General features: G+C 42.3%; 3 protein-coding genes across 4 annotated transcripts in view; 2 read left to right on the forward strand and 1 right to left on the reverse strand.

Moving 5' to 3' along the window:
• The first annotated feature begins 47 nt into the window (after window positions 1-47).
• On the forward strand, window positions 48-6,018 carry LOC115358803 (SWI/SNF chromatin-remodeling complex subunit SNF5-like). Its single transcript, XM_030050826.1, has one exon. It carries the CDS (start codon window positions 1,949-1,951, stop codon window positions 2,750-2,752), a length of 804 nt encoding a protein of 267 aa, XP_029906686.1. The 5' UTR covers window positions 48-1,948; the 3' UTR covers window positions 2,753-6,018.
• Window positions 6,019-6,171: 153 nt separating this feature from the next.
• Window positions 6,172-12,012, reverse strand: c1h19orf67 (chromosome 1 C19orf67 homolog). 2 transcript variants are annotated; one of them, XM_030060658.1, is made up of 7 exons: window positions 11,810-12,012; window positions 11,354-11,549; window positions 9,919-10,051; window positions 9,385-9,485; window positions 7,752-7,961; window positions 7,298-7,462; window positions 6,172-6,799 (listed from the first exon to the last, which is right to left on the reverse strand). In XM_030060658.1, exons 1-7 carry the CDS (start codon window positions 11,925-11,927, stop codon window positions 6,643-6,645), a joined length of 1,080 nt encoding a protein of 359 aa, XP_029916518.1. In that variant the 5' UTR covers window positions 11,928-12,012; the 3' UTR covers window positions 6,172-6,642. The 2 variants fall into 2 exon arrangements, with proteins under 2 accessions (XP_029916518.1, XP_029916510.1); XM_030060650.1 differs by having other exon boundaries at window positions 9,919-10,054.
• A 3,846-nt stretch (window positions 12,013-15,858) lies between these two features.
• The window catches only part of pkn1a (protein kinase N1a), a 59,950-nt gene continuing 56,117 nt past the window's right edge, over window positions 15,859-19,691 (forward strand). Inside the window, exon 1 of the mRNA XM_030046267.1 lies at window positions 15,859-16,720. Coding sequence (XP_029902127.1) covers window positions 16,700-16,720 — 21 coding nt within the window. The 5' untranslated portion in view covers window positions 15,859-16,699. The remainder of the gene's footprint in view (window positions 16,721-19,691) is intronic.

The following is a 19,691-nucleotide window of genomic DNA, read 5'->3' on the forward strand; positions in this document are numbered from 1 at the left end:
CATGGGGACTGGGGAGTCGAGTGTGTGGCAATTTTAAAGTGTACTGTGTGCAAGATAAACCATCTGACACCACTGCCATTCATTTCAAGGGGTCTCTCAAAAATTTCGGAATTTTTACTAGCAGCTTTACAGATATAATTTTATTGTAGACACTTGCCACACAGCCTACTGTTTTAACCTATCATGTGCCACACTTGCCATCACACAAAAGTTGTGGCTCACCTTGCAAAACTGGACCTAAGATAATATATGGAACTCATTCATTAAAATTGTGAGCTCCCCCAGCTCTCTGATCCCTCACTGTAGAGTACGCTGCCCTCTACCCAACCACAGGGAACTCACTGGTCTGGAAACCACAGCACTAGAATCATTGTAATACCGTGAGTTGACCCCCCCCTCACCTTCTCATCCACGGATCGAACTTCAGCGTCTCAAGCAACAACGAAGTTTGACATCTCATCGTCCAGTCTCAAGAAGAACACCGCCCTGCACTCTACTGCTGTTATTTTCCTTTCACTTCGGGTCTGTTGCCTCCATAGCTCTCCTGGCTTTTTAAGCATTCCTGCTACACTGTTTTACAGCACCGTCTTAATGTCACCAGAGCTTATGCATGTCACCATGGCAAAATGTCTTGCACCTTATTGGTTTGGATTGCTCTGTGTATGGTCAGTCTAATAGCTTGGCTCTAGGACTTTATGTGTTGCAGTTGACTGCTATATTTTAAACTCCTTTGTCTTTTGGAAATAAATTAATTTTCTGACATCATTTAGTAAACTGCAAATGGCAAAGAATAACTTGCCAGCAATGTCAGAGTGATGCCCAGCCTTAAAATGATTATTTCTAAAGCCAAGCTATTGTTTTTTGTTTGTTTTTTTTCACTTGTTATGCTGTATGCTCGTAAATGCATGGAGTGAGTTCTTGTCTTGCATGTCTCATTGGTTGACTAACTATACACTGAATTCACGGGTGGCAACTGTTTAAGCTCAGAATAAGGTTTTCTTTGAAGTTTGTGTCTCACTACAGTTGAAAGTGATTGCATATACAGGAAGTTGGCCGCTTTGTTTTTTTTGCCACACAAAAACCTTTCTTCCCTGGGTTTCTTTTAAAAGTGTTACATGTAATAAGGTCACGCTCTCTGCTCAAATTTCTCAGCCTGTGCCCTCAACACACCCCCCAATCAGCTCACTTTGCCCAACCACTGTCACCATTTTCCGGTGTTCACTTTTTTTTACAAGAATACTCTGCCTCCACCCCCCTAAATACTTGACAGACTATAAAGGTCACTGCTGCACAGCTTGCAAAAAAACTTCTACTGTCACTTTTTGAATGTACAAAATTACAGATAATTGCTAGGCCAGTTTGTTGCTGTAGCTGACTGGCCGACCTTTGGGCTTGGCTTCACAATGCTTCCACTATTGTTTCACTAATGCCTCAGTGAGTATGAGCCTGAGAAGGCTGCACTGTCCCTCTACACCCCTCTGCTTTTATCCACACTGCACTGCTCTCACTGTCCTGCTGCCTGTGACTCTGTTTGATAACGCCACGCTACTGTGATCTCCCTTCCCGCTTCCTTTCACACACAGGCTTCAGTGCACTACCGCATTCTCACCGCCGCGATCACTCAGCATACCTGAGACCCTACTGTGACATCGTCATACCCACCGGTGGCGCTGTCACCCCGCCGAGGCTGAGTTGTGCCGACCTCCCACCTAGGAGTCCCGGACAGCAGGCGCTCAGTCCCCAGCTTCGCCGGCTGGAGCAACACCAGAGACAGCTGCTTGAACTGCAGCAGCGCAGGGGGCTACAGAGCGGACCCGTGGAGGTGGTGGAGCAGGAGAGGAAGACGAAGGAGGAAGAGGAGCAGAGGAAAAAGAGAGAGCAGGCCGAGGAGGAGATAAAGAAGAATAAAGAGGCAGAGGAGAAGAAGAAGCAAGAACTGGAGGAAGCGATGAAGAAGGAAGAGGAGCTGAAGCAGAAGGAGGAGATGGAGAAGCAGAGGAGAGACCTCCAGCTGCAATTACAGCAGCAGCAACAGGAGCTCAAGCAAAGGCAACAAATCATGCAGTGGCAGCAGGAGCTAGAACAACAACAGCAGCAGCAGCAGCAGCAGCAGCCTCATAAAGGCCAGTCCACAGTGCTGCTGTCTCCCTCCTCTGGCCTGTGCACCATCTATGAAGCCCTGGAGAACAGTGACGACGAGCAAGCTGAAGAAGACGAGATGAAGGAGCTAAACCCTGCTAAAGAGCAGAAAGAGACTAGTGAGGAAATGGTGAATCAAGAGAAGGATGATCACCATGTGAAGGTAAAGTCAGATGAAGATAAACATGAATGCTCTTCACCTCCAACTGAGACTGCTCCTCCTCTCCCAGACTCGCCCCAGAGTCCCACGGGCCCCCAGCACCCTGACGTCAACAGTCCTCCACAGGACATAGACAAATCATCTCCCCCTCCTGAGTCTCCAGAGCGTCCTCCACCTCTGGACCTGGACTGGGGCAAGAAAGTTGATATAGTCCAGCAGCTGATCAACCAAACCCTGCTGCTTACTGGAGATGGCTGCTCCTCCTTGCTGCTCCTGCCGGGGGGTGGAGGAGGCACGCTGAGCCCCTTGGAGAGCAGCCTGTGGCCCAGCATGTTGCCTCCACTCACCCCTCCCTCTGCCACTGTCACCTCTGTTAGTAGTTTCTCGCCAGAGGCTCCTGGGAGCTCCCCGCAGGGAGAGTGGACAGTGGTGGAGCTGGAGACGCATCACTGAGGGACTCAACACACAAATGTTATGTCTCACAAAACACAAACGTTTGTAGTACTGCAGATTTAGTATTGAAACATACATACAGAGACAATAATACAAGTGCTGGCTATATACATGCTTACATTTGGGGATTCACATCAGTAGGAACTGCATATAGGGTGATATAAATATGTCTGCACAGGTGCACACATCTACTGTACATGCACCCTTTAGTAATTGAATGTTTGCTTTTGAATGACACCTGTGTACTCATTTACTGTGTATGAAGTGTAGACAGACACATGAACCTGTGGTGCTATAGATCCACCTGGGAGACATAGGGATTTCTAGATTTGCTTCATAAACAGACATGCACATACCAGTGCTTGGTGGTGCTGAGGTTTAATAGTTAACTGTTTCTCAAAGCATGCACACTGCTCCTCATTGCAAGAGAGAAACCTGGGTGACATCTCTGCTACACACACACACACACACACACACACACACACATGCATTCTTATTCTAGGAGCCAAATGCATCATGACACCGTACTGGCTCTCACACTGTAACTCGGCACTTGTCTTACCTCATACTTGTAATCCAACCCGTCTGCAAACAAACACCACACTGACAGGTGGGACTATATTGTTACAACTCAGTCTTCTTAATACACACATGAAAAAGTACTTTTTAAATGACTGGCATAATCCCAAGATGCATCACTGCTAATAACAAGATGGGATTGAATACCTGTTTCTACTTCCATGCCAGATCTCTCTGCCATGGATGGTCACATACACACACACACACACATATACACACACCAATGGTGCCAAGTGGCCACTATGACTCAATGGTATATTACCTTTACTCTGTTTTCCTTCCACAGCCCCTTTAACTGAAACCAAAAGTCTTTATACATGTTGATGCACATCTTTATCACTTTTCTTCTCAATGATCTTAATATTTACACTGGAGATGTCTTGCTGCTGAGTAGTGATACAAGTTAACTGAAGCTCATTTGGCTTGACCTCGACATCTTGACGAAATTGCACTTGGCCGATATCCTAAAGGCAATTGAACTGGAAACATGTCGTCCAACACCTGATTTATCTATGCTCTAGTCTGGTGATTACCTTTAGAGGTCTGAGGACTTGAGTTGATTGTTTAGAAACTGCTGATGTTTTATCCCATCCATCTAACTTCCCTCGGTATCATTTTATTCAGATGGTTCGACCTTTTAGATAATGAAGTCCAACACGGATAAGCAGGTTTTAAATGTCTTAAAAACTGTCATTGTATTATACATGTAACAGGGTCTATAGGTGAGCCATACCTGCTTGAGGTGATGAAAAAAAGTTTATATTAGTAATTGAATTGAATACTACTGAGATTTAGAAATTTTACAGTTTAATGTTGAGCATCACTGTTTTGTACCTCCATACCTAAACCCAAACTCACTCTTCCTCCGATGTGGGTCTTGTTTGTCCGATTTTTAGATGATAAAAGAGAGGTGGAGTTCAGGGAGAATTAAATTCAGAAACATGGCCTTGTAGCGTGATAGTGTCCAGTACAGAGACTTTTACTTGAAAAAATGATGACTAACTCTGGGTTGAACCGATACTGCTGTGAGGGTCCGGGGTCTTTCCACCATGTCATGGGTGGATATGGGGAGTGCAGAAGAGGAAAGTGAGGAGTAAACTAAAGAGGGGAATAGTAGTAAAGGGGAGGGTGGGGGCGTAGGCTGCTGGAAGTGCTGGTTATCAGCAGGGTGTTACGGGATCTTATTGCGTATTATCATTAAAACTGTGATGAACTATGGGACACAAGTGTCCTTTGTCTCTGGTTGTAAATGTTCATGACTTTGCCGTCTGTCTGTATGTTTACTGTGTGTTTGTTAGTGAATAGTGTTTCAGCCAGACGTTTTGATCTGTTTCTTTGTTGCTAGTCTTATGATGAAGGAATTCTCTTGGGTGCAAATCGGCTTTCGTGTGAAGTCAGTTTATGTAGCTCTTATCTCTCGTTCAGATCTGACCGGAGGGCACAGACTACAAGAGCTGCTGTCACTGTGAAAGAATGTGAATTGGTGTGACGTTGCACTCATGTCCTTTTGAATCAGAGTTTTGTGTGTGTGTGTTTTTATGTATCAACTTCTCGGCTGACTGCCCTTGCCTTGCAGATTGTTAACAGCATAAGAACTGAATTGATGTGTTTATAAATTGAATTGAAAGCCGAAGATCTTTGTTCAATGAGCCAAGTCTGAAACTGAGGCGGATTCAGTGTCTAGCAGGCAGCAGTGCAGCCTCTGACTCTCAAGACAAATCGTTGCCCTTTTCAGCTGCTGAATCCAGCGAAGACGTTGCCCTTTACAAATGCCCACTAGTCTGTCCACAGTGTCTTATCGGAGCCGGTGCGCAGTAGCTGAGAGGCAAGCAAGCAGGAGTTCATGCTAATGTAGTTTGGTACATTCCACTTGTCAGGGTCAGGTATTTTTAGTTCCCACAATGCATTTTTTTTTTTTTTTTTTTTTTACAAAGCTGGACTTTAAAAGTTTTGTTTAAACATGTCTGTAGTGTATTTGTAAACCTATATGTGTGCATTATCTGTTCAAAAAGGACTGCTAAGAGCCTTTTTCACTGTAATGAAGGGAAACTCCACTGGAATTTTATTTTGTACTGTAGAGAGATTTAGGAGTACAGTAATGATAGCCCTTTTGAGAGTCATAATATAGATTTTTAATTGAAATAGAGAATGGAGGTTATTATTTGTAAATGATAGCGATATTAGTAATATTGTTTATTAAGTAAATCGCCTGGGGAGTGCCTCATTTTTCAGTTTTACTGAAAGGTGACTGTCAGTAGTTCCCTTCTTCATGTCCAACAAAGTCAATAGAGCTGATAAACCAAGTTTAGTGGGTACAATGTTAAACTCCATCACACAAGGCAAAACTCTGGTGAACAAATTATATTGTGGTACTCTATGTGGTACCTAGGTGGCCCATGAAATGAACATTCACTTGTACATTATAGTTCTCAAATTTGTTCAATACACTCCAATTTTGTATATTTTTATAATTTATTGAAGTTGAAGTGCAGCCCATGCTTACTAATTTAAATATGACTTGATGTACTTGTTGAAACGAAGTAAATTGTGGCTGAAATTATGGCAGCTTGTTTGAAGTATGTAATATTTCCCTTACGTTCTTTGACTTTGTGAAGGACAAAAATCTGTGATTGTGTGTAATTATTTCAATGCATTGTTTCATGTGAATTAAATGATTTTTTTTAAAAATACGCTTTCTTGTTTCCTTAAACACACGCACAGTAAGTCAGGTAAAAAGCTCTCACTTTTTGTGAAATATTTTTAAAATGATCACAGAAACACACTGAAAAATAAACAAAAGTAAAAAAATAATAACATCACAATGAACAAACAGTATAAAATAGTACAAATTTAACTGTCCTCCAGCCTGGTTGAGGGAATACGCTTAAATATTAAACAACAATTAACACTGGCAACAACATAATGTTAAACATGAGCCTTTTAAACTTCAAGCAGGCTGTGGAGAAACATGGGAACCAGTCTGGACAAGGCCTGTCACCAAAAAGTCCCTCAGACTAAAAAGAGGGTTGAAAGACACTTAGTCATGCTTTATCGTCATATGAGCTGCTTCCAAGTGGCGCATATGCTTCCAGCTGCCTGGTGCATATAAAACCAGATGATGAACCTTTTAGACTGTTTTATCAAGTAACTGGGGATTGGCACAATTTGGCTGACATCACCAATAACTGGGCACAACTTTATCAGCTGGTCTGCAATGGTACTGTCCTGTGGACATGGCTTCTTATGCACAGTCTGGAGTGATGTCTCCCTGAGGTGACTGTCAAAACAATATTCCTGAGTATAAAATCATTTTAAGTGCAGTCTGGACTGGCGCTGCCGTCCTTTCCTGTGGTCTCTTGGGACAACAGCAGCCCCAGCAGGAGGTCTGTAGCAATGCAGGTAGACGGCTCCTCGCTGCCCAGACATAACAGTTTCATGTATTTGGCCTCTGGAACCTCACACAGGATCCTGGAACACACACATACAAGAATCAGCAACAAGAGGAATACATGCCTATGGGCCTTTCTGTGTCAGGCTGTCTCGATACTGAGCTTTACTGCACAAATACGCACACGCATACTATAAAATGCAATACTCGCTTCCCCTGTAAGGTTAAAGTGTAGATGCTTCAAGTTTGAGACATCAGCTTCTTCCCTGTCGAAAGAACATGCACTTCATCGGAAGTGTATAGCTCCAAAATTAATGAAGTCGATCTAACTCAGTAAACAACACAATTTTGGGTAGGGGCCCGAAGCTGAAAAAACATTTTAAAGGATGCACAAAACGCATTTGTTCATGACTCATTATTGACACTGTTTTCCAGCTGTTTTCCTTGGTTGGTGGAAATATTATACATCACTTTGTGAGATTAACTGCTTCAGTAAGAATTTTGAAAAGGACTTAAGTCATGAAGTTAGTGGAGGGGCGCTTCAACAGTGTCACTTGGAGAGATGAATACAAGTGTACCAGTCGTAGATGTCCTCTGTGTCGGGGTCGGGGTTCACCTGGACCCACAGACCGATGGACCACATCCTCTCCACGTTACCATGACCACCATCGCCGTCACCGTCCTGCCTGTCTATGTTGTCTTCAGTCTGCACTTTGGGAACATCTTCATAACACAGGAAATAGCTGAGGAGACCACACACACACACACATATACACAAGTACACATAAGCAGTGAGGTCAGATGGAACAGGGCAAACGTTTGAGTTCTAATTAACAAATCTGGGAAAGATCTATGGCACTGGTGTGACACTGCTACACTGCAAACATCAGTGTGCTGCCTTGACAAGCATATTGGTACGCATGTTTCATCAAGCCAGTTTCCTCGTGATGCAAATTACTGTTGACAGCAGGTCCACAGGCCTTGAATCCTTATTCAATCCTTCCCTCCTTGCTGCCCTGTTTCTTGACTCACTACTCTGTATCGCCGACTGTTTCTCTCTCTCCCTCCTGCTCTTCATCTGCCTGCTGCTGCTCGTCATCGCCAAGTCTCTCCACGTTCCAGCGCATGCGTTTGTACAGGCCGGTGTTGGCGCGGGCCTGGAACGGCATCGGCTTACAGTACCAGAACATGGTCAGCTTCAGTCTGCTTGTGTGACACTGGCCGATGTAGAAGTGAGACACACTGGCAACACACAGCAGGGAGAGAAAACAGGGGGTAGGTTACCGGTGCTGGACAGTGAGATAATAAGAAACTGACTGATCGCTGTGGGGAAACTGTATCAGTGTAGCAGCAAAAGTCACAGAATTCAGCAGGGACAAAAAGAACACCGATGGTAAGCACGGAAATACAATCGAAAAGCAAAGGGAACAGCATCAGCAACACTGAGGTTAAGTAAGCTGTAGGGACTAACAGACTCTGATGCATTACATTATTGTATACATTTACTTACAGTTATTTCCAGATGCTTCTCTCTCAACTGCTTACTGCTAACAGCTTGCTAAATATGAAATATGCACCATATAGAAACACATGTAGATGTATAGATGCAACGTGCATGTGTTTGGAAACTACAGCCCTTTTGTTCTACCACCCTTTTGAGGCTGATTGGCCCAAAAAGTTAACCACTTCTTCGCTTCATTCTCTGGTTCTACTCTGACATGCCTACATATTTCTGACACTTAGAGGTCTGATTTTAGTCTATCTTAGTCTATATAAAATGACAATAAATGGTCTCTGGAAGTTATCCAAAATACTCAACTCTTGCGATGGACTCTTATGAGCGCTCCTAAGTAAATTTGTTCTGCCAAAGTGAATTATTGGTTCAGATGAACTGACAGTGACAACAGTGAAAGCAAGAGATACTGCCACACAGACAGGATAGAATGAGCCTACAGACACACAAGACAGCTGGTGGCATTTTAATATATAACAGGGGAAACGGTTGGCAAATTATTTCTATTGTTCAGAGGTTGAGGAAATTGCATGACAACAATTAAGACAGCAACATGGAATATGTATTAATATTCTATATCTGACACTGACTTAGACAGAAGTATAGCAGAGAGCTGAGACTAAAGGCAACAGACGTTGTCTGTGCAAAGAGTAGCCAAAGAGTCTGTTTTGAACATTTTCCATATTTGGAAAACATGAGGAGGACTTGATTTACATTATATAGTAGATGACTTGAAATCAAGCCCATGTCAAGTATAAAACTGTAATCACATTCAAGACTTTCACATCATGTGCCAACAGTTAATGTTTTTTGTTTGTTAGCAGGGGAGAGCTTTAGTGAGTGAACTGACAGGGGAAACTCCATAATAAATTACACTCCCTCACTCAACAATTAATTACAACCATGTTGCCCTTGAGCAAGGCACTCAACACCTGCTGCTCCAGTGGAGCTGCTCTGTAGCCACAAGACACATGTGACCAGGGCGTCATGGAACATCATCTGCAATCCTGCCCTGGAAAAATAAAGGCTGAAAAACTGGGGAGTACTGAAACACAGGGATACGTAGTAGTAGACACTAGCACTACTGCTGCTGCTGATGGTGATGTGAGTGAGTGTGTGTGTGTGTGTGTGTGTGTGTGTGTGTGTGTACACCTGTCAGGCTTGGTCTCGTCCAGGCAGAGGAGATTGTAACTGGCGCAGGTCAGCACCAGCTGCTCCAACCTGTCACACAGCTGCTGAGAGAAGTCCAGCAGCTGCACACATACACACACACACACACACACACACACACACACACACAATTGGAGTGCAGACTCAGCTTGTAACAGTTAAACCATGAGGTATTCAAACACAAAGCTGAATATAAATGTCAATCTCATTCAGCAACACTGAAAATTTGTGTCTCCCTTAGTCTACTGTGTTTTCCAACGACTGGGTCAGAAAAGGGTCTGGAGAGTCTGAAGCAATCGTTATTTTAAGAAATGACTTTGAACCAAATCCCTTCCTAAAGTTACTGCAATATAAGGTTAGGTGTTAGCTCTCAAAACCGCAGCTTATGAATAATTTCTACACTCACTGCGCTAAATGTCTTTAATTAAAATATGAACTTTCTTGTCTGTGGGCAGAGGAGGCATAACTAGGAGCGGGGCAAAGGGCCTGCATCTTTGCACAGGGGGAAAGACTCACCCCTGAGCGGATGTAGGAGGGCTGGGGTGCGCTGCTCCGAGCTGTGGACTCCAGGTAGGTAAAGTAAGGCTGGCAGCTGTACAGGAAAGTCGGCACCAAAGCAGCAAAGCTCTCTTTGTCTAGATCTTCCTGACTGCTGAAACACACACACACACACACACACAGGCCCAAATAAACAAAGAGCAAAGATTAGCTGTTATTTAAATGTAATGTAATGAAATAAATTTGCTTTAGAAGCCTTATTTACTTCATAGGTCTGTAAGTGCAAATAATGTACCTGTGTACCCTGAGGAACATTTACTGGGACATTCTTACAGGAACATTAAGTGTATCTGTGGTCTGTTTATAAGCATCTAATCATATTTTGTGGTGTTTTTGTCAACTATAATGTCACTATAATATTCCTACAGGGACTTAAGAGTTTTTTCTCCTTACTGAGGTTTTATTAACCACACATAATACAAGGAACATAGAACTTGGAGATGCATAAACAATTACACTTGTTTTAACTTACACTCTTTTTATATCTGTTGTAAATATTGTTATGAGGTAATTCCTCCTGGGTTACAATCATTTTCATGATAGACTTTCCTAAACATGACCAGCACATATCCAGTACCACAACATTTGTACCACCCATGATTTAAAAATACAATAACTGTAGTATTAGCCGCACTTATTTTGTGGCTTACAAATCAGGAGCAAAAAAACACAAGTGCACTGGGAACAAAAATACAAATAAATATAAATACACTGAAATAAATAACAATATGAATAAAAAATAGGAGGTGACTAAAGTTCTGGCATTACTTGTATTATTGGTGGCCATCTTACTGTAAACTATTTTACTGTTTTCAACGGTAATCTCACTGTGATTTCCCCCATTATAAACACTTTTTTTTTTTTTTTTTTTTTAACCTTTTTAACCATTGTATTATGCTGGGAGGCTGTGGCTTCAACCAGGAAGCTGCTGTCATGGATCTAAAGTGAAGTTAATACCTGAAATCTGTTTATGCTTATCTCGTTTTGAATACTCTTCCAGAAATCCAAGCACTTGGATGTATTGCTGCTTTTTGAGATGATAGATGGAGTGTTAAACTTCTGCATTTTCACCTTCCAATTGAATTCCCTCCATGTTGGGCTATTAGTTAATTTATGTCATGCTTTAGATGTTTCCTCCCATTTTTTTCATCTGTTATTATAATATCTGTTTCCAATTCCTATTTTTCTTTGCCGTCCATGCTATCACTGGATTCATGTTGCAGTGCTTTCTAAATGTTTGATATAACCCCTTTCTTTGTCTCTCCCTCTGTAATTGACATTAACAGGGACTTTTGCAAGAGCTGCACAGTAAAGCATCTGCCGCTTCTCAGTAGCTTTCCCATGAAATTCAATCAGTGCATTATAACCAAACTCCCACTGACTATCTCCTTACCCACTGACAAGATGGCTGATGAAGTCGTCGATTTTGCTCATGAGGACGTGGAGCTGCAGCCGGATGGACGGCAGCCTGTCCATCAGCCGGAGCTCCTGGCAGGCCCAGGCTGCACAGTCCGGGCTGCAGTCCCGCTGCTCGCCACACGATGGAGCCACAGCAACACCAGCCAGCTCCTCCAGAGAGTCCCCTAGCTCTGCAAAGTGAGTTTAGAGAGATGATAATAACAACACTTTTTACTAAGTGTGTAAAATATGTTTTCAGAATGCTCCCATTAAAGTCTTATTGGCGGCCTTGTTTTGGCTGCAGGATGTTGGCTGTTTGCTTATTTTGGTGAAAACTGTATCATTACATTTACACTCACTGAAATGTAGGTAACATGGCAACTTGTGCACACTGTATTTAGTTGAATCAGATGAGTAGTATGAAGGTAAATGCCCAAAGACACTGATTCACCTGGTATAATAAGCTTTGTGTCCACCTCCTCGTCTGTCTTGTCCTCTGCTGGAGCCTGGATTTGTAGCGGGGAGTTTGGAGTCAACTTGACCTCAACTTGAACTTTAGCATCTGTCATGCTTACTCTGCTATTATCCAGTAGGTATATAGGTTAAAAAAAACCTGTTGGAAAATGAGAAATGACTGTTTTGACGGGTTGTTTTGGAGCTGGCACACGATTTTCGTTCCTGCTAGCTAACTTCAGCGATGCTAGCTTATGATAGCTAACCCTTTAATTCCTTGGAGACTGATGTGTTTAGGGAGTCACGGACAAAATGGTTCAAAGTGACAGGTAGTACATATATATATATATATATATATGTGTGTGTGTGTGTGTGTGTGTGTGTGTGTGTGTGTGTGTGTGTGTGTGTGTGTGTGTGTGTATAAAATAGTTTTCAGTTTTGTTTGGTAATTTACGGCATAGAAAAATATGGGAAACTGTTCTGAAAAGAAGAGAAATAAAATTGTTCTATCTGTCTAGTTTATCATTCTTGTGAGACTCCAACATTTTTGGTGAACACTCATTATTTATAATCATAATTTCTTGGGTTAAAGCACAATACTAGGTGTGAATACCTTTTTATGAACTGTAATAATACATTATTGATTCATTGCTATAATGGTAATCTACAATGTTTTTGTGCTTTTTTGATGTTGTTGTTGTTGAGAGGGCCATCCATGAGGCCTGTCACAGCTCACACAGACTATCTATGTCTTCTGTTTGTTTCAATCAAACAGCTGTTGCCACTGCCATGCATGTAAAATGCATCACTTGCTGTGTACAGATTTTTTTTTTTCCACAGGCAAGACCTACCAGACAGTAAAAGCTTTCCTAAAGTGGCTATAGGCTGTGTTTCTATTTTAAATATCCGTAATTTTGCAAAATAATGTTATGTTTAAATGCCCAAGGGCCATTTTGACAGAGTGCCATGGTGACAGCTGGGGCCAAACTAAGACTGACCTTTTGACTGAGGCTCTTTCCTCTTGACTCAAGAAGTAGGATTTTTATTCTCAAACACAACATATGTTCATGACCAATTTTGACCATAATACAACTAACGCAGCCACTAAAATTTTCTTTGGACACGTATGGTGGGAAACTTTGAAGGAAACCAATAGGACAAACACATGTAGGCCTCCACACTCACACACACACACACACACACCAAGTCAACAGCAATTGATTGACTGGCACCTAGGTGAGAAACTCTCCTGCTAGACTTTACCTACACTGGTCAAACGCCCGAGTTTTTACATCATACATATGGCTCAGCAGAGCCATGGTGCAATGATGACATTATATTTTATTGTCATTACTGATTTCTGCTCACCCAACATGGGGATGGCTTTTGCTGAATATGAGCAAAATGTCTCATTATAAAACCCTCCTGGACACAGGAACAGAATTGATGTGCCCACCATTACAGTAATGCGAGTAAGCCCACTTTCCATCACCTACAAGTTTGTGATCCATCTTTACAAAATGTTAACAGATGTCAAAAAGGCAAAGTGATACCTAACAGTCTGAACAGTTTGAATTTGTGTCCCTCGTGCAGCCTTTTTTGAAAATGCACCATCCTGCATTAAGAAAAATACACAAAAGACTCGAAAAACAAGTTGGGAAGTTATGTGCCGACATCATGAAGTGCCACAAGCTTTCATTAACCAAAGGTATCCAGTTAAGATTTTAGTGGTCTAATTTAAATGTTTATACATTTATTTTGCCAAAAAAAAGAAAAAAAAATCAAAATATCTGGTGTTGGGCTAAATGAAGATGTTGAGTTTATTGTTGAAACGAGTCATGTGCAATTTAGCATTGAAATTAAATAGGGATTCTCATTTCCCTTGTTTCCAGTTGTGTCCTTCCCCTCTGTCTCTCTCTATAGGATTATAAATAAGCAGCTTCCGAATGCTCGACATCGACAGATAGAATTAGTGGGCGTGGATAAGTTTGTAATGTGTTCACAATGTCATCTCCTGTCCTGCTCCCTCACATTGCTCCTGAATAGAATAATGTTATTGCTGATTGCAGTGACTCAGCCTTCTTTCTTTTGTCAAGTAGCAGATACTCAACGTTCAGATTTTTGAAGCACATTTACATGTCCTTTGCACAAGATAGCCAATGTGACGCATAGAATATGTATGTATTGTGTGGGATCGTTGAGGTTATTTGTTGATCCTGCTTCCTTCTCATACTCCTGCCGGCAAATTTTCATAATGCAAATCAATCATGCAAATAGAGGCCCATGCAATCTATCTATCAAATCTGGAAAGGAGACACCCAGTCAGACTGCCATAACATCACCTATACCTGTCATGAGTCCCTGCACTCTGTCTGTTTCTCTCTCCTTTTAACCATCTGTGCCTCTTTATCTTTTTGTCTAACGCTCTCCCTAATTCCCTGTTTTACTCTCATTCCCTTTCTTTCTCTCCCCCACACATCCACACATGCATCAACTTTGCAATGCATTAGTGGTGCTCCTCTGTCAGATGAAATCAGCTTCAACTGTCCGTTGGAGTACTATATCTGCATTCATCTATTCGTCCTTATTAACGAACATAAATTATTTAGGTCCGTAATAGCTTTCAGGCCTAAAGCAGATGGTAGAACTGAGACTATACATTATATACTGATGTATCTGCAGGAGAGCTGAAGGAAATTATTTTATATATCTCTCAAGCTCAGCTATTGCGAGTGAATTTCATTTGACTCTTTTCCTGCATTAGGGCTCTGAAACCCTTTAAAACACATCCCACTGACAACTGCAGCACCACAGCCTCTGTAAAAGACAGGGAACACCTAGTGGGTGTATAGATAAGACCAGAGTGGCTTAGCTCACCTGCTCTCAGTCAGTGAGCTGGGCACCATTACTGGTCTGTCAGCAACCTTCACTGTGCAGCAGTCTGACCCACAAATTGATTTAGTGGTTCATGGAGCATCTTGGTCTGCCCACTGCATGCCATAATTACTGAGGGGAAATTGACATAATAATAAAATGGTTTCTTAGGTGATTAAAATTGGTTCCTGTAAGTGTATCCAAGTGTAGAAATCGGATATTGGCACTCAAATGATAAAGGCCAAAGGACAAAGCAATTTTTAATGTTTTCTTTTTTTTATTCAGGTATTCTCACTCTAAACAAGAATAGGCCTTTTTCACATCCATTTTGATATGAAATAGCAGGTAAACACAGTTGTTATGACATTAATTAATGTTCAGTTCCATTAAGGTGTAACAGAGCCACTCCTGCAAGTATAGCTCTTTTATATCTAAATGGCCTTTTATAGGTACAGGGGTGTATAAGTGGGCCTTGAGATGTCAGAGGTTGAGCTTAAGATCACAGACAGCCATCTGATTAGACATTTGTTGTCCTTTTGTTCTAGAGAGTTCTGTTGTCTTCCTAGATATCAGCTGAAATTAAACAGAACCCATATGAGACACCCCAGGAAACATCTTCAGAGACCCATGTTGGTCCCAGGACCGCAGTTTGAAAACCACCAAGGGAGACCTCACCAATTTGATCATACAACACCAAAGCCTGTAATAATAGTAATAATATTGTGTAACTATGTTTTCACATTCAGAATCATATACTTTATTGAGGCCCTAGTGGAAACTGGGTAAAACTGGAAAAAGTGCTATACAAATAATAAGTTTATTTTAATAATAGTAATAATAATATTTCGTAACTATGTTTTCACGATCAGAATCAAATATACTTTATTGATCCCTTAGGGCAAATTGGGTAAAATTAGGAAAAGTGCTATACAAATAATACGTTTATAATAATTATAGTGATAATGCACAGCTCCATGCAGTTAAATGAGCCTGAACCGACCTAATCAACAGTTGGTTCAGAGAAGTTGCAGCTGACAACAATAGCTGCCGCTTGGTCACGTGACGCATTTGGGCGCGCCCCCGCCACCAACGCTGGACCAATGAGTGCCCGGGCGGTATTGCACGAGCGTCGGGGGCGCGCCGCTGGTCTAGTAAAGTGGTGTGTTCAGACTGTCCCCTCCCGTCAGCAGCAGCAGTCCCCTCGCAGTTTGAGTGTTGTGTGATGTACTGTGTCCATCCTGTGTGTTACAACGAGCAACGACGCTTTTTTTTAATTTTCATGTTTTTAACGTTTTCACTCGGTGTGATATTCAAGGTAAATATCAGGTGTGGATAGTTTCGCTCGTGTGCGGGGAAGCAACACGGCTTGAACAAGACTGACAGGCGGCTTTTGTGGCATGTGATACAGGCAGAGACTGACTGAGGCGTGTTCATGTTTCACGGATGTTACTAGAGAAGAAGAAGTGGTGGAAAAGGCTTTACACTTTGCCCTGCCATCTCCTGTTTTGTGTGGATGTGACTATCAACGGTCCGATTCAGCTCCACACGACGGAGGCGGATTTTTTCCCTTTTTTTTTTTTTACGGAGCTCTCTTGCTAGCTGTTGAATGGCAAGCATCCAGAGAAGAGGAACAATGACTCCGCAGCTCAACACTTCTGTTCCGCTGCTGTTTTTCTGAGGACTTTTAATTGTGTGTTTTTTTAAATGCACAGACAGTGTATGGTCTTCACTGCGTTGACTGTTGGGCAAACGTTGAGCACAAACGGACAGGGAGGATCAATTCAGGCGCGGTCAGGCAAGCCAACAATGCGGATTACCTCGTTTGCCATTGTGTCAATACACTGAGCAAAGTTGAGATAACACTCAACTGAACGGGCGCCGGTCCTAGTCACAATATCTCTTCATTTTATTATCCGGGAGAGGGGACAGTGCATTCAAGTGAGGGACAAATCCCTCATGTGTCGAGGCTGTCTGTGAACCCGCACTCACTCACAGCAGAGCAGCAGGAGCAGCGATGGCGAACGACTCCATGCAAGTAAGTTGATGAACTTGGCTGTCCTGCTGCTTCACTCCGTGGTCTAATGTTATCTGTCTCCATAGGACTATAATCTGCACTCATAAACGTGGGTTTTGGCCAGCAGTACCCTAACCTCCTCATGTAAAAGACCCATAAATGTGTATGCTTTTAAACACATATTTGGCACACACACCCCATGGTTTAAGGTTCTGTGAGGAAGTTTGTTGTTGCATATGACTGTGCATAATTACATAACCCATTACACTATGGTTGGCGAGGCAAGCAAAGTGTGGGGACTGAATACATATGAACTAGAGAGCCATCTTCATAACAGTCTCCCACTAGAGTGACTTTTAAGCACTGAAATGATAGTGAAATTAAAGTAAATTATTCTATAAATCGCCAGGGACCTTCTTGAAGCCTCTCAAGCTGGGGCTGCACATGTTATTTATATTGTTAATTAAACTGTCATCTATTTGCTCATGAGAAGTTAGTAGAGCCCAGAAGTGATGCCTATAAATTACCTCCCCAGTCTGATCAGCAACCAAAAAGCCCCAAAGTGTTAAATTTATAATAATATGAAGGGAGAAAGCAAATCCTAGCACTTTAGTGATCTCATTAAAGCTACAATCAGCAAATACTTAAGTTTTTTACCTAATAAATGATTATTACAATGGATAAGCTTTCTGTCAATTGACTGTTTGATCAGTTGGCTAATCATCTCAGTGCTATCTCAAGCAGCCCTGGTTCCATTTCCCAACTGTGGGAACCACTGGGTCAGGCTTGTATCCACAGTCAGCTACTACTCACTTGACTTGGAAAGGGATAGTTTGTTTCTTGTTAATAATGCATGACAGGACACTCATGGAAGGGCTTTCTTGGTTGTTTTTTGTTTGTTTTGTTTGGAGAGGGCTGCTGTGCACAGTTGCATAAATTCTCAGTTGCCTTTATGTTGTATTGTGTCACGGTTTGGCTTGTGGGTCCCTTGCTTCTGCTGGAGGTTTATTCCATGCAAGTGTTGTGTTGGAGATGTGGGGACTTAAAGCTGGTGGTGGTGCACGCAGGCACAATAGTGGTGGTTGTTTTGGAAGCTTCAAATGGACACACACACACACACACACGCACACACTATTCCTAGTTCCCAATAGACATCACTAGTTCATGGAGGCATTAGCAAGTAAGCAGAGTGCTTATTTTGCATTTTACAGCAGATAGTGCGGTGTCAAGTAAAAAAAAAAAAAAGAAGCCAACAACTCAGCATGATGGGAGGGAGTAGGGAGGCAGGTGAGCCATGTGAAATTCATACCGCTGAACATCAGTGAGCCATTGTTCCAGTGGGGCTTATCTCAGCTGTATCTTGACACACTGGCTGACATTTAAGCCTAAACCAGTGTTGTATGTTAAATGGCTTGCAAGTGGGCAGTTGCATACATGTGTTGCTCACACTGTAGTGAACATGCCTGCCTTCATGCTCTGTGCTCAGACTTAACCAAGTACACCCCCACCACCCACCACCCCCCCATACAGTCACTATTTGCAATTTAGGCATTCAGCTGTCACTTCCATCCAGAAGGACTTAAAAGAAGTGCAACACTTGAAAGTCAGCATTGGTGAATAATTGCATAATTGTATGTAGCCTATGGCGAAGAACAGGTGCACACACAAATGCAGAAGTGGAAAGATACAATTGTGAGAACTACAGCACTCAGCCAATCAACTGGTGAAGAACAAATGCATAAAATGTTAGTTACCTGCAAACCATGACTGGCTTTAAATGTTATGTTTAGCATTGGAAATTTCTTGGCAGCTTTCTTCTTTTGGCTTTGTAACTTCCGCCCTGGTCCCTTCTAGGCCGTACAGTTGTATTCCAACTAGTACCCTTTTTTACCCAATAAGTCTAGTATAAGATTCAGTACATCTTTGGTTGAATTGCCCCAACGCACACATGTCACGCTCATATCCAAGCCTGAGCATCTCCAAAGAGCATTTGTTTTTTCTCTCTAGGGTTTGTGTCAGAAAGTCATGAACCCTAGCATGTGTTGATGGTAAAATAAGGCAAAGCCTGTATCCAATTATGCACCCTGCTCAGATGCAGCCTGTTATCTGTATGCTTGTGAAAGCTTTGCACTGGGTGAGTTTGCCACTTCAACCAGGCCTAATTCTAGCTCTGCTGCCTTGATGTCCCCAGGCCAGACAGCTTAGTTACTTAACAGATGTAAAAGTGGCGTTCCACCCACTGTAGAGTTGGAAAATCTGCACCAAACAGATGCTGGTAAATTTGACTCTGCCCGCTCAGTTTTGTCTGCTTTTCTGACCACTTGGGAAGTGAATTACATTTGATTGGAAGTTGTATTTTTGATTCCTACAGTGACTGTGGTTGGAGCATGACAAAGTTATGTTTCCTGCACCGTGACACCAACTCATTTTGCTGCACCCCACAAAGACAATTATGATGGTGAATCAAAAGACCTCATGAAAAAAATGTCTGCATAACTGTTGGTTTGCAGCTTACAATCGCCAGCATTGCTTAAGGAGAGAGACAGCAGCAGCAAGGTGCTCAACATCAGCACTGACATTTTGTCTTTTCCATACGGGAAGCTGTTTCTGTTTTGTTTTTGCCCAACCCTCACCAAGCTCACAGACAATAGAAGAGATTGGCCAAACAAAGGAGGAAAACAGGGAAAGATGGAGACAGAGAGAGATCAAGGTCTCCCTACGGTCAGTGTCATTGTAAGACTATTGTAGGGTGAGCACTCACTGACTGCTGGTTTGAGAACACTGGAAACCATTATTCTCTTCTGTCACAGGACCACTCATACTGTTTTTTCATGGTGTGTCTGATGCGGGGAAGACCTACACTCCTGTCCTTGTCCCTAAGTATGATTTACTAATAACATAGACAAAGACAGGATGTCTTAAAAGCTACTTGTCCTCAGCTACCACACATAGTAAGCCTAATGTTAGTAGATCGGATTAAGTTTGCTTATGT

Source organism: Myripristis murdjan, chromosome 1 (assembly GCF_902150065.1).
Source record: "Myripristis murdjan chromosome 1, fMyrMur1.1, whole genome shotgun sequence".
NCBI classification, from domain to species: Eukaryota; Metazoa; Chordata; class Actinopteri; order Holocentriformes; family Holocentridae; genus Myripristis; species Myripristis murdjan.

What these genes read in the sequence shown, in the direction of transcription:
- LOC115358803 (XM_030050826.1), top strand. Translation starts at nt 1,949, where the DNA reads ATGAAGAAGGAAGAGGAGCTGAAGCAGAAGGAGGAGATGGAGAAGCAG.
- c1h19orf67 (XM_030060650.1), bottom strand. Translation starts at nt 11,927, where the DNA reads ATGACAGATGCTAAAGTTCAAGTTGAGGTCAAGTTGACTCCAAACTCC. An exon ending in ACAGTCGGCGATACAGAGTA is followed by an intron (nt 7,463 to 7,751) that starts GTGAGTCAAGAA and finishes TGGTCTCCTCAG; the next exon opens with CTATTTCCTGTGTTATGAAG. An exon ending in ACAGAGGACATCTACGACTG is followed by an intron (nt 6,800 to 7,297) that starts GTACACTTGTAT and finishes TGTGTGTTCCAG; the next exon opens with GATCCTGTGTGAGGTTCCAG.